The sequence below is a fragment of the Cardiocondyla obscurior genome, linkage group LG11 (assembly GCF_019399895.1).
Source record: "Cardiocondyla obscurior isolate alpha-2009 linkage group LG11, Cobs3.1, whole genome shotgun sequence".
Lineage (NCBI taxonomy): Eukaryota > Metazoa > Arthropoda > Insecta > Hymenoptera > Formicidae > Cardiocondyla > Cardiocondyla obscurior.
The window spans coordinates 6,512,344-6,528,511 of NC_091874.1; the positions used below are offsets into that span (position 1 = coordinate 6,512,344).

The window sequence follows — 16,168 nt, forward strand, 5'->3', positions numbered from 1 at the left end:
ATCGGAGCGTGGCACCGGAGAGTCGAGATTCGGGCTAGGCGCCGCGACCGCCGCGTCGGCACGCGGAATATCCGTATCCACGTGTAACATGGAGTGATGTCGCCTTTTGCAGGAATTACATGAGTATTGACTCGGGCACGCAGGAAGCGCGTGCGAATCACTTAAACAATTTAGACATCGACCGAATTTTTTAACAATTCCCATCCGCGCCGTCGGAGATAAGGATAAGAATCGCGGACACGCTCGCAAAAAGTGTCGCGCTCGACACAATGGACAGGGCGATACACTCGTCCTCGGAGACGAGGACAAGCCTGCCGACGCGTGATGCACGCGTGACGTCGCGTTCGAATGCGTCGGTTTCGAAGCGACTCGATCAGGACCGCTGTCCAGCGCGCGCTCGAGCACTTAAAAACGGAGTAATTCGGTGTAGCGAGGGGGACTCTCGGCATCGCTGTTCTTCAAATTCCACGCCTTACGAGTTGCGGGGTCTAATCTTTGTTTAATCAAATAGACCAGAAAGTCGCTCCACAAATCTTCGGAACTGCGATCTAATTGTTCCAACAAAGAAACGGTAGTTTGAACGCGATCGCGCAAGAGCTGCAAATTTTCAGCGGATTCCCGAGTCAATGCCGAGAGCCCGAACAAAGTCGCGAAATGCGTATCGATAAGTTGCTGCTTGTCGTCGAATCGTTCTTTCAATGCCGACCATGCCCCGCGGAAATTATCAGCGGTGACCGGAAGATTTGAAATACAGTTCAGAGCGGTACCCTGCAACGACGAAACGAGATAATGCATGCGAGCAAAGTCACTTAAAGCCGCGTTGCGAATTATCAAGGAAACGAACTGATCGCGAAACGTAGCCCAGTGGGCGTAATTGCCGTCGAACACGGGCAAACGAATTTTGGGCATGTTCGGCATCGCGAGGCCCGGCGGTTCTGCATGGATACCGGTGGAGTTGAATACAGACGGCTGGCTTACGACCGGCTCCATCTCCTCCAGGAAGTCCGTCAAGGCGTCCCGCGTCGTCTGGTAGGCCTCCTCTGTAGCCTCAAACTCCTGGTTCCTGAAGTAGTCCAGCTTCTGGAGATCCTGTTCCGGAGTGCTCCGGAGCAACTGAACGTGGGCATCTTGGAAGCGAGTCCAAGATTCTTGGAGAGAGGCGATCCGACTCCGGACCTTGGCGGCGGTAATGTTATCACGCCCCAATTTCTTAAAGTTGATGAGCGTGCGCTCGATGGAGCGTCTCGTAACCCCTTGTCCGATGAGCAAGTCACCCATGGTAATCACCACCCGGAGCACAAGTCGCCGCGGAAGAAATAAAGAATCACGGAATTGCCACGCACCCGCGCGAATCCGGCTCGAAGGACCAGCAAACTATGTGCGCGACGGTGCGCGTAGAGCACTCACCCGCGGCACTCGTGTACCGGGACCACCCTGACAAGGGCGTCGCGCGGGGGGTAGGAAAGCTCCGTGACAAGACCAATTACTCGGTTAATCAACGAATTTTATTGACACACACATACACACACCCGGAACGAAATAAATTTGAAAATAGAATACGAGACGGAAATCTTGAGTTTGCCGTCGGATAGCCGCCGTTCGACGCGACGGAGATCTTGAGGCGCTTCCCACTGGAGGCACCCGCGATGCGGATATCTTCAACGCGACGCAGAGAACGCGAGGCGGCTCGGCAATCGCGATCGCGCTTCGCTTCAGGCGCGCCAATGGAATCCCACACGCACGCGAAATACACACAAAATTCGCAGGGACGGCACGACGTGCCAAATCTCCGGTGCAGGCTGCACGGAGGACGATCACTCTGGGTAGCTTGGCGAGTCGAGTCCCAGAGCGTCGGAGGCGATCCGATTCGGCCGCGAAATCTAATCAACCGTTAACAATTTTCGATTCGCGGCGCGAACATACCACATCGTGGCAAGGCGGAAGCTCGGATACGACTAACTGAATCGACTGCTTTCGTCGGAATTCGAGCACCGGGCTCGAGGAATGGAATGTCGCAAACAAGAAAGAAAAGGGAAGAAAAAAGGGTTGAGTACGCTACTCAGCACGCATTTACGGTATGATCGCCAAGCGAAAACCCGCGACGACGCCGCGTGCGATCTACGTGTCGGACGACCGAGGAAAATTCCGTATTGCTCGATCGTCCGAACGCTAGCACATGTACGCGTGTACATCCTCACTTCTTCCTTTCTTTTTTCTATCGCTTTCACTCCCCTTATTATTATATTTCTTTTCCTTTCTTTTCTCTTCTTCCTCTCATCTTCCATCACAAGTTTTTTATTTTCTCCTCCAATTCCTCTCAATTACCCCCTCTTCTCTCCCCATTTTTTTCTCCTCTTTTTCTATCCCTTTTTTTCTCATCTCCTTTCTTTTCCTCCACTCTCCTCTTTTTCTTACTTTCAAATTTTAACACCATTTTCTCCAAATTCCGCACTCTCTTTACTAGCACCTTCCTCTTTGTATCTCATTTCTCTTTTATCTTCTCCAAGCACTTTTTTATATTTTTCCTTTTCTCTTTTATTTCCCTTATTTTCATCATAATATCTTTAAACTCTTTTCTTATTTCATTTACCATTTTCATCCATACACCCTTTTCTTTCTACTTTGATGCTCCTTATATCTTTGTGCTTTTCATGACCATCTAGTCTCCCTCTAACTTCATTTCCTTTCCTCACCTTTCTTTTCCCCCGTTTTGTACATTTCCAGTATCGAAAGACTGTTTAATTTTTTTTTTTAACACCTCCGCTCTTGCCCGCCTGCTTACTTTTCTTTTTTCCTCCCAATCTTTCTCTTTTTTCCTTATCTTATTTCCATCCCCATTTATCTTCTTTTCCCCTTTCCCGCCTTCCACTTCAATTCCTCTCCCGCTTTACTCTATTCTTTTTCCGTTCTCCATCTTTTCTCCTTTCAAAACCACCGCTTTTGCCTACATTGATTCAACTTAGTTCTTCTGGCTGTTTCTAGTTGTCGCCACTTTCTACTTATCTCTCTTATTCCTCTCTCTAATTCCTCTAGTTTAAACTCCCGTCTTAATGCCTCGCTCCAAACCTTTTTATCTGTCCGCCAAAACCCTTTCTTTCTTCCCTTTCTCATTTTTCCCTTTCCTGGCTCTTATCCTACCTTCGTTTTTTCCCTAATTCCTATCTCCCTCGCTCTTCCCGTCCCACCTCTCTTCCTTTATTCACTCTCAGGTACTTTCACAGTCATTTCACTCACTCTGTACCACGGTTATGTTAATGTATTTTGTAGATTTAAAATATAAAAAATTTTTATTTAATTAAAATTAATTAATTAATTTAAATTAAAAAAATAAGTAGTTAAAGAACCTTGCGTAATATAATTTTAAAGAACAAAAAATAAAAAGTTTTATAAAATGTATTTTTTTCTTTTTTTAGTTTTTTGCCACAGTCACGACGTATGTTGTTATTCTAATACAAATGAACACATATGTGTAACATAATAATATGTAAAATAAAAGAGAAAAGAGAAGATGTGTAGAAACTAGAGAAAAGATATTTAAGATGGACATTAGGTGTAAAAAGAAAAACGCTAAAATACTTATTAAAAGAAGAGTTGCAAAGAAACAAACTGAAAGCAAAAGTAAAAATCTGGGCGTGAGAATAAGAAAAGAAACTGAAAAAAAGGAAAGAGCAAGCTAGCAAAGGTCTGCTGAAAAAAATTGAATTAAGAGAGTGAGGGAAGAAAAAAGATCGGATTAAAAGTGAACAGAAGTGACGACCAAACTCTGAATAGAGAGACTATAAGAAGAGTGAAGCGGATTCAAGGAAATCGGCCATTTTTAGTAACTAGGCGGGATTTTTAACCTATTTTAAAACTTCAGATACATAATTACATTTAAGAAACCTAAACAATGAAACCAATTATTTACTTGCTTAATCATAATGTTTTTAAATATCGGAAAATTATTGTATATATATCTCTAAGAAATAAGAAATAAATCAATTAAAGTCACTTAAATATGCTACTATATCTCTGATAATTTACTCTTTTAGAATATTGTACCTATCAAGCCACTCTAGCATGATTATCGGCTGCTATAACGGGTTCCCTAGCTCGCCGCTATATGCACGAGGACGCGTGAGTTCTTAGTTACCCGTGAAAAAGAAAATGAATAATGTTATTTGATAATTTCTCCTTTCTGACTCTGGCTCTTCTTGTGAACAGACGTGTTACACTGAAATCCGAGACAAATAATAATCCCATTCTGCCCTCAGTCTTCCTTAAAGGTACCAATCTTTTTATTCTGCTTTCCTTCCATTCAATCCTTTCCTACCTTTCTCTTCCTTTTCCCTATTGCAAAAAAAAAATGTATATGAAACATAGACTAATTATAAAATTTATTTTGTAATTATTGGGTTAATTTATTATGAACAAAGCTTCTTCATTACATGGTTTAAAAAATTTACTTAATACAATGGTTAGTACAATTTATTGCCGCGTGGTGTTGCCGATGTGGTGCGCGGCGGGGCATTTTCAGATAAACTTTTCTCTATAGAAATGCTCACCATGGTGTAGATGTCAATATTTATTTCGCTATATCTTTTAAACTAAACATCGTATAACCTTCCAATTTTTCTTTTTCGTTATCAGCGAAACAAGTTCTATCGATTAAAAAAATATAAATATTTTGATGATTTTTTTTCCAAGCAGTCTTCTACAGACCTTATGCCTGCCTTTCTTTCAGAATATGGAGAATGCAGGAAGTCTTACTTCTGCCGACATAAACGTCGCAATAACGTTCTCTTATTTTGTTTTTCTTTCAGCTTTGTTTCCTTTCCCTACATTTTATTTTTTTACTTTTACTTTCAGTATGTTGCTTACATGCCAAGAAAGTACTCATATAAAAGTAGGGCTTCAACATGATTCTCCACTTTCAACACTGTCGGACAATTCTATTAGGCTTTGCTCAGTGTCTATACAGCCTTTCATACCAACGTTGTTCTTTTTCGATGGCTCCTCTTGCGACAAAGAACAAGAGTTTGATGAAGAAGTTCGACTTCTACAGGAGACGCTGCAAACCTGATGGATAAGTCTGTACTCAGAAATCCTTGATTAAGGATTCCTCCGCTATTGAAAACAACGAGAAAAACGTTAAACTTATCAAAGCATACTCTTTGGAGGTCAAATTTTTTTCCATTCAATAAATAGCGGACACTTTAATGGAAAATATGCATAGTGTTTTAAGAATGGCGAAAGTCTCCACTGGGTTAAAGAAAGCTTTGGCCAAAACGCTAAAACTGGCAGCTTGTTGCACGACAACCTGTTTAACAAAAATATCAAAAAGACGACTGATCGATTTACATACTGATTCATTACACTCCTAGAAACTCAGGTTTCAGTTTGATCCTTCTATCCCTCTGAATGGAAATAAAAAACAAAATGCATCCTATTCACAAAAGAAACAGATTCCCTCCCCTCTTACAAGAAACACTTGGATGTTAACTCTAAACGTCTGCAACATAATAAGGAACAATGACTCAATAATAATGGGTATACTCGGAAGGAGCGTTTATTGCCACAGGCTATCATACGTCTCAGGAGGTTCTTTGGATCACTGTCTTGGGAAAGAAACAGAAAAAACTACCTGTACCTGCTATGTCTAGTTCCACCACTACTGTAGCTAGGTCTAAAACTCGTAAAATCATCTCGAGAAGGGTGCCAAAATCAGCGGCAGTCGTGATCAACTGTCCTCTGGAACGGCGAGCTGAAGTTATCTCTATAGCCAAGGCAAGAATTAACATATCTGTTTTCAGCATTGAGGATTTGAGATCAAAAAGAGCGGTTACAAAAGCTCCGCTCTTTGAAATATACTTACAGGATTGTCACTCTAAAGTGGAAACAATAATTAGTGCTCTAGACAAAATTTTCGAAAAGGATCATGATATATTTCCATACATCCCTAAAAAACTTGCCGAAATTCGACTCAGAGACCTGGACGACTCTATTACTGTTCAAGAAATTATTACGATTGTGGAGAAGGAAACTGCAAAGCGGAGCAAATCAAAATGACGCCCCTCAAACCTTCTGTTGATGGCCTGCACTCAGCATGGTTGAAATACCCGGTGAAGACTGCTAGCAAGCTAGCTTCCACTGGGTATCTAAAAATTGGATGGACTCCTGCCAAAGTCGAATTAATGGAAGCAAGGCTTCCATGCTTCAATGCTACCGTTGTTTGCAGGTGAGGCACACCCAGCAGCACTGGAAAAATATTTTACAATTTGATAAACACAACATGCTTCTCACGCTTGCATTACTTGCATTGTGAGTGTGCATGTATGTATACGCATATACGTATAAATATTACGGAAGTTTACCTGAAAATGGCGGAACCAATCAGTGAGTGGCACAATATCCGCTTTACTCTCTTTATAAGGTGCGTTACATTTATCGTCCGCAATAACTACGACCACGACCACGATATTTGCTGTTTAATAAGCTTGTGGGCGTTACAAGCAAAACGTTAAGTGAAACGACTTTCATGAATAAGATCGATCAAGATAAATGCCAAGATGGATTCTATCAAAATGATAGTGTTGCGCTATAGAAATAATTTTTTAAAATTTATCGAGCTCTGACGATAAATGGAAAGTGGTTGTATATAAAAAAAAAAGCGTAAACATAGCCCACGTATTAAAAATTATGTCGATCGTGTTGTTAACAATTACGTGGAAGACGACTTTAAAAGTTATTTTAGGTTAGTAAATAAACATATGCTTTTTACTTTATTTTATAACATATTTTACATTATACATTTAAAAAAATATCATTTGTACGTGTATGTGTAAAAAATTGAAACTAACGTTATGTATAATATAAATATGAGATATATATTTATTCTACTTAATTTTATTTCCAATTATCCATGCATGCTTACACATACAAATTCTTGATATTAACATTTTTTTTTATAGAATGACAAAAGCGACTTTCCAATTTTTATTAGAAATGCTGAGACCATATTTAACTCGACAGATAAAAGAATGTCCTATAATCCCTACTGCTCATCAACTAATGATAACTATTTGGAAAATGGCAACCATTGACTCTTACAGGTACAATACAAATTCTTTAAGTAATGCAATAAGTAATTGTTAATGTACAATAAAAAATATTAAATAAATTTTTTTAAAGATCTGTCTGAGATAGATTCAATGTTAAAAGAGCAACTGCTATTTGAGCTCTGCAAAGTTATTCATGCACTCTTTTTAAATGCATCACTATTTATTAAGTGGTCTATTGGAGATCTTAGTAGAACAGTTAGACAAGGATTTAAAGAAAACAGTGGATTTTCAAATACTATTGTGGTTATTGATGGTACCCACATACGAATTGATGCACCGAAAGAAAATCCTGGCGATTATGTAAATTGTAAGAGATTTCAATCAATACAACTATAGGTAAAATTCAATCTGTTAATTACAAATACAATTATGCTTCGTGTTTCGTTCTCGTTATCACTAACGATCACTATGTAGTACCGCTATTGTCTGTCAGGTACCGTCACATTTTCAGCCAAGAAAAAACACACATGCGCTGCCGCCACGCGCCGATCTTCATAACGTTTTTTGTGCGTTTTGGTATAAGTCACGTTTTTTTCAGCAAAGCGTTAATTACTAGTATTATGGGAAAAAAAGGTAAAAAAAGAAGTCGCTCTCCCTCAGTGGAGAGGCTTATGAAAAAATTAAGAAAAATTGAGGAAAAGCTAAACAAAAAACGCCAATGTATTTCGCCAGAAGGTTCCGTTGTACCGGTTAACCTAGAAGATGATCTCATTTCATCAGTAATCCCAGGTAAAATGTTTGTTATGGCGGCGAGCTCACACGTGAGGTAAGACAAGCCGTACGTTTTTTCGACAATACCAGATTTGGTTAATTGTTGTAATTGGCGGAGAGCTCATACGTGAGATGAGACAATCTGTACATGTCTAGGATATGATGACTTAGAGGATAAAAATCTTGTTTCTTTTGTTAAATATCTCGGAATCAAACAAGGAAAATTTAATCCAAAATAAAAATCTCCATACGAACAACCAGATTGAGGCTGAGACAGCTGATAATTCAGCGTTTGTCGACCTAGATGAGGAAACTCTTGAAATTCTGGGCAAAGGCTATAGACAGGATGACGGGGAATTTAAATTTCACCCCAAGTTGGTGGAAACGTGGAAAGAAGTTTTGCTAGAAGGTTTAGACAAAAAAAATAAGGATGCTCTTTTTTTGTCATATCCACGTAAAGGCAATTGTCCAATTGCGACATCAAAACTTAATCCAGAAATTGAATCTTCTATCAATGAAACTTCAAAAAAGCGAGATAAATATTTAGCCATGGATCAAGACCTCTGTGGCGCTGGGCTGTCTTCACTAGGCAAGGCGATTAATTTAATCTTTAATGATAAAATTGTCGAAATTGATAGAAAAGAGTTACTGACCGCACTGATTGATTCGGGCAAATTGTCTTGAGAAAGACAATTTTTTTCTCAAGACAGAAAACGAAAATTATCTCAAAATTAAATTATACGTAATGTAAAAATATATATTTAAAATATAAGTAACATGAGTATTTAATTTCGATTGTTAAAAGTCGCGAAATGTCTTAAAGTATACGCTAGAATTAATAGCGTACTCTTGCAATATACTTCTATCCTTGTCTACCCGTATAAACACGAACGCGTGCAAGAGAGAGAGCGAAGGTGCGCCTATAATAATTCCTTAGCGTTCACTTATGCTTTCTCTCTCACACTTACGGGTCGCGAGCGAGAGAGAGCATGAGAACGCCCCCCACCAAATTTTCCCCCGTCCTCTCGCTCCTTTCGGCGTTCCGCGCCTCACGTACGCCATCCGCGATGAGGCCTCACGCACACTACCCCACCTCACGCACGGGAGCCGCCGTCGCCGCAGTGCGACAGGCCATTATTGGCGGTGACTGTACATAGAAAATTAATTATTAAAGTGTTCGTCCAAATTTACGTTTTTTTTCTTTTCGTTCACACTCGCGCGAACTATCTTTGTGAAACAATAATTTTGAGGAAAATTGTATTATATTTCCAACAGTACAACAACAACCAAATGGTAACGATTGTGGTGTATTTTCAATTGCATTTGCAATTTTATTGTTATATAATATTTAACCAGAAAAAGTAAAATATGATTGAGGTTTAATGCGTCCCCATTTATTAAAATTATTGGAAAATAATATAATTGAACATTTTCCTCAAAATTTAAAAGAAGGAAAATCACAAGTAGTAATTCCATTGGCTGTTATTAAAATGCGAGAAGTAAAAGCATCTTGTTTAAGGATAAAACGACATATAGGAAAAAAAAAAAAAATTAAACAGAAAATCGTATTAAAAAAATTAAAATTAAATTCAAATACACTGGAAAATTCTATTACATTAAATAAAAAAAATAATAATAATAAAACAATTAAAAATTCATTAAATCAAGATTATCCGTTATCTTTGGTTGTAATACATAAGAATAAAAATTTAAATTTTTTAAATAATATAATTAAAATAGATAACAAAGAACCTATATTGAAACCAATATAAGAAGATTTCAATTCCGTAAATTTAGAACAAGATATTAATCCAAAACAAATAAAAACGAAGTCAATGTAATTAAATCAAAAATTGACGAATTGAATACTTTTTATGTTATAAAAAATAATAAAAATAAGAGGGGAAGCGAGAATGATAATTCCGAGAATTTACCTGCTGTTAAGCGATTTAAAAAAACATTGGATTATATTAGTAATAATAAAATAACAGATAATAGAGCTAAACAAGTTGAACGCTATAAAAAAAATATAATTTATTATCGTTTAAAGAAAAGGGAAAAATATTTAAAAAATCTAAAAATAAATCGTGAAAAACAAAGGATTTATAAAAATTTACCATTAAATAAATATAAAAGGCGAATACAATATTTAAAATTAAAAACAAATAAATCAAATGTAATAAGAAATTATTGTATAACCCTAAAAAATAATAAAATTAAAAAAAGGATTAATATTGAATCATAGATCATTATTAAAACGAAAATCTTTATTAAAAAAAAAAATTTACACGAAATTAAATATTGAAAATAGAATTGAAAAACAATTACACTCAGAACGTATTGTCCAGACTTGTATGAATATTAGAAATCATTTTATTTATAATTTATACAAATCAATAACAATTTTAAAAAAGAAAGCAAAAGTTTCTTTGATTTTAGGAAAAGAATGTATTAATCCTAAGGATAAATTAAATGCATTATGAGGCATATCAAAACATACGGCTACCTCAGAAAGTTATTACAGAGAAACAATTTATCGAGAATTACAAAGTAATGAACTTCTTGTTCTAAATACAGGAGGTAAAATATGTAATTTATTACAAACAATTAATGAAACAGCCAAAAAAAATTGGTTATGTTCTACATTATGTAAAGTGGATGATCCTTTAATAATTGAACGATATTTAAACTTATTAGAGGAATTAAGAAAAATTTCTCTAAAAAAGCTTCATATTTTGTTACCAAAAATAAATATGTGTACACAGGAAAAATTTATCAAAAAAAGGGACATACAGAAAGTTGTTATATAGATATATCCAACTGTAATGCATTGAATTTATTATTACAAAAATTATCACCTCATTTTCCTAAAATTAGAATAATACAATCAAAGATATATTAATTAACACGATATTATTGTAAAATTATTAATTTCGAAAAAGTAATAAAAAAAGGAGATTTAAAAGAAATAAATAAAATTATATATTCTTCAGAATTTTTATCGAAGACACAAAGAAATACTCAAAGAAAAACAATAAGTGACGAAGAAATATTTACAAAATATAAAAGTGCATTTATGGCATTAACAAAAAGAACAATGGACACTCCAAAGCATGTATGTCTGTCTTGTGAAAGATTAAGTTATCTAAAAAATGTAACAAATATTAAGAAAATAAAATCACAAATTCATACAGCAGATTGGATAAATTTATTAGCTTATTCTGAAAAACAAAATTCGAAAAATGATAAAATTTGTAATTATTGTGAAAAAAAATATAGAGATGGAATATTACCTGCATATTGCATTTTAAATAATTTAAATGTTGACAAAATTCCGGAAGAAATATCTTCATTAAATACATTTGAAAAAATTTTAATACAAAGAGTAAAAGCTTTCCAAACAATTGTTAAAATGAGTGCAGTAATGAATAAAAAAATACCACAAAAACAAATGGTACAAAAGGTTAAAGGTAGAACGTTTCATTTACCACTACCAATTCAAGAAACTTGGAATAAAATTTGTAAACAAACAGATGCCATAAATATTAATTATGAATTATATATTTTAATACGAGGCATTCCAACGAAACATAAAATTATTTGGGAAGAAATGGTGGATTTGAAAAAAGTATATAATGCATTAAAATGGTTCAAACAAAACAATCCTTTTTATAAGCAAATAATTTTACCTAATACACCAAAGATTTATGATTAAATAATATGATAGAAAATGAATTTAAAATAGAAGAAAATGAAAACACAGAGAAAAATAATTTAAAAAGTAATGAAAAAATTAATAAAATAAAATTAGAAAATAAAGATTATAATAACGATAAAGGAATGTTAGGTAAAGTAAACGAAAATGATAATTATTACGAACAATATACAATTTATTCTTTATATGAGAAAAAAATAAACAAATCTGTTTTGGTATTATTCGAAGTTTCGTGGTGTAAAGCGCGGTTAAATCAAATTACAATAAAAATTAAGTAAATATAAAGAATGAGGATTGAATTACTTCATCACTCCCCCTCGACCCGATGGTTACATAAATGAATAACTAACATATTTTAATTAAACCAAGAAGTGACAAACATTTTAAAAGTTTCGGCGCGGGGGTTCTTTTAGTGAGGATATCCGAAGCCATTTCATCGGTGAATACATACTTTATCTCGAGGAAACCGTTTTTTTAATATTTCGCGAATATAATGATGACAAACATCGATATGCTTTGTACGACTATGAAAAACAGGGTTTTCAGCAATCTTTCTCGCTCCGTTGTTGTCGCAAAATAGTGTAACGTTACGATGTCCTTGGTACTCCAAATCCTTGAGAAATAGATGTAAATAGTTGGCCTGTTTTCTTGCCTCGGTCAGGGCCATATACTCAGCTTCTGTGGATGATAAGGCCACAGTTTGCTGTTTGCATGATTCCCAACTTACGAGGCTTCCATTTAAAATAAAAGTGTATCTTGTGTATGACCTTCTATTCAGAGTGCAATTCGCACAATAGCCCTTAAGCCCTTAAGGTAACAAAGTATACGTTTTGCGGCTGTCCAATGTGCTGTACCATAGCAAGTTCCAAACTGGCTGAGGTAATTAACCGCAAACGATATATCCGGTCTGGTACATGTACTGATGTACATTAAAGAACCAAGCAATTCTCGATACGGCAATTGTTCTGTCTTCTGATCACGATCGTCACAAGCCTCTAGTTTTACGTTTGGATCCATCGATGTAGAGACTGATTTAGTATTAATCATCCCAAATTTCTTGAGTATGTCACATAAGTAACCTTTTTGAGACATTGAGATACCGGATTCATCTTACAAAAATTCTACACCTAGACAGTACTTCACTGGACCAAGACATTTTAATTCCAAGCGTTTAGACAAGAACTTCTTTAGTCTGTCAATCTTTGATTTACCTCTTGATGCAACCAACATATCATCGACGTATGTAGCAACGATTAGCCGATTATCTTTTTTAACCTTTGAAGAAAATACAAGGATCTGGTATTGATTTGGTAAACCCGAAATCCTTTAAAAGACTGTGAAGACAGTTGTACCAGCAACGACCTGCTTGCCGTAATCCGTAAAGAGCCTTGTTCAGAAGGCAAACCTTGTCTCCGTTCGTCAATTCCTTCATCATGTCCTTAGCTCTCGATCCGATGTCGCTATTAGTAGGCTCAAGTTCTATTAATTGTTCTAAACCCTTTTAAATGTGCTTAGGAACATCCATGAATATCTGCTCGTCCAGTGTTCCATTGAGATAAGCTGTGGCCACGTCCAATTGTTCTACGTTCATTCTGAGTTTGACGGCAAAAGCCATCATTATGCAAATTGACTCGATGCGCGCTACGGGGGTGAATGTTTGGTCAAAGTCCTCGCCTGGACATTGTGCGAAGCCCTCTGCCACTACTCGAGCCTTTCGTCGTTCAATGAGACCGTCTTCGTTATACTTGTTTCGCAACACGATTCTGCTGCCTATAATTGTTCCTGTTTCAGGCCGATCTACAAGCTGCCATGTATTATACTTAAGTAAGGATTTTATCTCGTTTGCGATGACCATTTGCCACCCTTCAGCATCGGGGCCATGAATGGCTTCTTCGATAGAGATTTCCGCTAAACCAGCAGCTTCGTCGTGATTTTCTGTCGGGTTGATGTAATTAAACAGTTTCCTAGGTCTCCCCCTGCGTCCTGTGCATTCCAAGTAAGGCCGTCCAGGTCTTCTCTTAGGGGTGCTCACGTTTTCGTCGAATACGTCGTCTGGATTGTTTCCATCTTGAAGATCGTTTCCATCTAGGTTGCCTTCTGAATAATTGTCGTCGTCTGATATCAAAATGTAGTCATCATCGGTGTCCTGGCTCGTATCATTTGTAGTTCTGTTGAATACTTCGATATCAATGGTTTCATGATTTTCGGACAACATATTTTCTTAAAGCTGTCAGACTCCATCCTTTCGCTGTAAGTGTCCGATTCATCAAACTTTACTTCTCGCACGATCTCGACTCGCCTGTCTTTAGGTAGCCACACCCTGTATGCCTTTGATGTGGTTGAATAGCCCTCGAACACTCCTTCCTTGGATTTTCGGTCAAATTTTCCTTTATTTTGCTCTTGCTTGAGAACTCGAGCTTTGCATCCGAATATCTGAAAATGACTTACGTCAGGAATTTTCTTGTGCCACGCCTCACGTGGCGTTTTTCCGTCGAGATGACTAGTTGGGCATCGATTACGAATGTAGTTGGCTGTATTAATAGCTTCGGCCCAAAAACCTATGGATAGCGACGACTGGAACAAGCATCGCGTCATGTCGAGAAGGGTCCTATTCTTTCTCTCGGCGGTCCCGATCTGTTCGGGGGTGTACGGAACGGTGAATCTCCTGCCAATCCCATTTTTCTTCAAGAAATTGTCAAAATCCTTGTTTACGTACTTGCGAACATTGTCCGATTGCAATTTTTTGATCCGTCTTCCTGTTTGATTTTCAGCGTACGCTTTATACTTTATAAAAGATTGAAGAGCCTCGTCCTTGTTCTTCAAGAAGCGAACTTCACACCATCCTGAGACGTCGTCGGTAAACGTGATGAAGTACTTGGATTTTTCGATGGATTCGTTTCGCATCGGGCCACATATATCGGAATGCACGACGTCTAATAACTCTGTATTTCTCGTTGATTTTCTCGGAAAGGGTGTGCGAGTCATCTTTCTTTCCGTGCAAACGTCACAGAATAATTTTTCTTCACGATCGTCAATTTTGAGTCCACTCACGGTGCCGTTACGATGACATTTCTTTAGATCCTTATAATTTAGGTGACCCATCTTGCGATGCCAGATTTCGTTTAGTAATAATTTTTTGTTTGTTTGAACAAGACGTTCGACACTAGTATTTATTTCTTGAGGCATATCCTTTAAATAATAAAGACCATTTTGATTTCGATCTGTTTTTATAATGCAATTATTATTTATATCAGCAATAGTTGCGCTGTCGTTGTCGAAAATTACTTTGTATCCTTTATCACATATCTTTCTTACTGACAATAAGTTAGTTCTAAGCTTTGGTACGTGTAACGCTTTATTCAGCCTTATGTGAGTCATCTTACCCTTCGATTTGGTTGAGAGAGTCAATGATCCCTTGCCTTCAAATTCAATAGACATCTTATTCGCTAAATTGATTTTTCCGTCTAAAAATCTCTGGATTTTGTCGAACGTTTCTTTGTTTCCGCACATGTGTGATGAGCATCTGCTGTCGATGCACCAAACTTTGTTAGATTCAGCATTGACAGCTCGTAAAGCTTTCTCCTTGTCGTTCAGTACATGTGATGCATTCGCAATTGCGTATAAGCTAACATCATTTGTAGTGGTTGCATTATTGACTTCCTTAACAGTTACATTGCAGTCGACCGCCTTGTCCTTATTTGTGACACCTATGGCATTTGTACTTGAAGGTTGTATTCTTTGGTTTTGCCTTAATATCCTTCTTGAACCCCTGCTCGAACTTCTTAGAATATTTCTTATTCTTGTCGTATCGTTCCTCGCAAACATGGCATTCGTTTGACTTTGTTGACCTTAATGTTTTCAAGCCTCTCCTTCCTCTAAAATTTTGAGACAAAGAGCGTCGGGAGTCGGTATTACATCACGCGACTCGATTGCACATCTGAAGTTTTCGAACGATGAAAGTAAACTATGCAATAACATTACAGTTAGTAGTTCCGGATTTACTTCGACCTCCATTTCGTTCAACTTGTCTACGGTGTCGAAAAATTGGTCGAGATGTTCGCGTAGATCGTCTTTCTCTCGCATATGATGGTATGTTAATTGCTTAATGAGAGTCGCCTTGCGTGCAGGACCTGAAGACTGATATATGAATAATAATTTCCGCCATAATTCAGACGACGTTTTACAATCTTTTACTTGCCTTAGTTCAGAAAATTTTATCAATAATATGATGTCTGCTTTTGTCTTATTGTCCTCAATTTCCCACTTGCGCTTTTCCTCCGCAGATCCCGCACTACCGTCCGTCTCGGATTTAGGTTTCCGTCCGTATACATAATCCCAGACTTCGTTCTTGGTAAGCAACGCCTACATTTGGATCTTCCATGTGTCATAATTTTCCCGGTGCAGCAACTCGATCCGTACCGTACTTGACGAAGCCATGATCCTTTTTTTGTTTAAATGAACACGTACAGCGTTAACTTAACCTCACTTTTTTTTGCGACGTTCTAACCCACTTCCTTTTTCATACGTTTTTGATCGTTTCTGGACCCATAACCTATTTGAGGTTTCGTGGTGTAAAGCGCGGTTAAATCAAATTACAATAAAAATTAAGTAAATATAAAGAATGAGGATCGAATTACTTTAA

At 37.1% G+C, this 16,168-nt stretch overlaps 1 protein-coding gene across 1 annotated transcript in view; it reads left to right on the forward strand.

Moving 5' to 3' along the window:
• LOC139106367 (gustatory receptor 68a-like) overlaps positions 1–5,789 on the forward strand; it is a 134,331-nt gene extending 128,542 nt beyond the window's left edge. The window contains exon 5 of the mRNA XM_070663081.1: positions 3,414–5,789. Coding sequence (XP_070519182.1) covers positions 3,414–3,473 — 60 coding nt within the window. The 3' untranslated portion in view covers positions 3,474–5,789. The remainder of the gene's footprint in view (positions 1–3,413) is intronic.
• Positions 5,790–16,168: the final 10,379 nt, after the last annotated feature.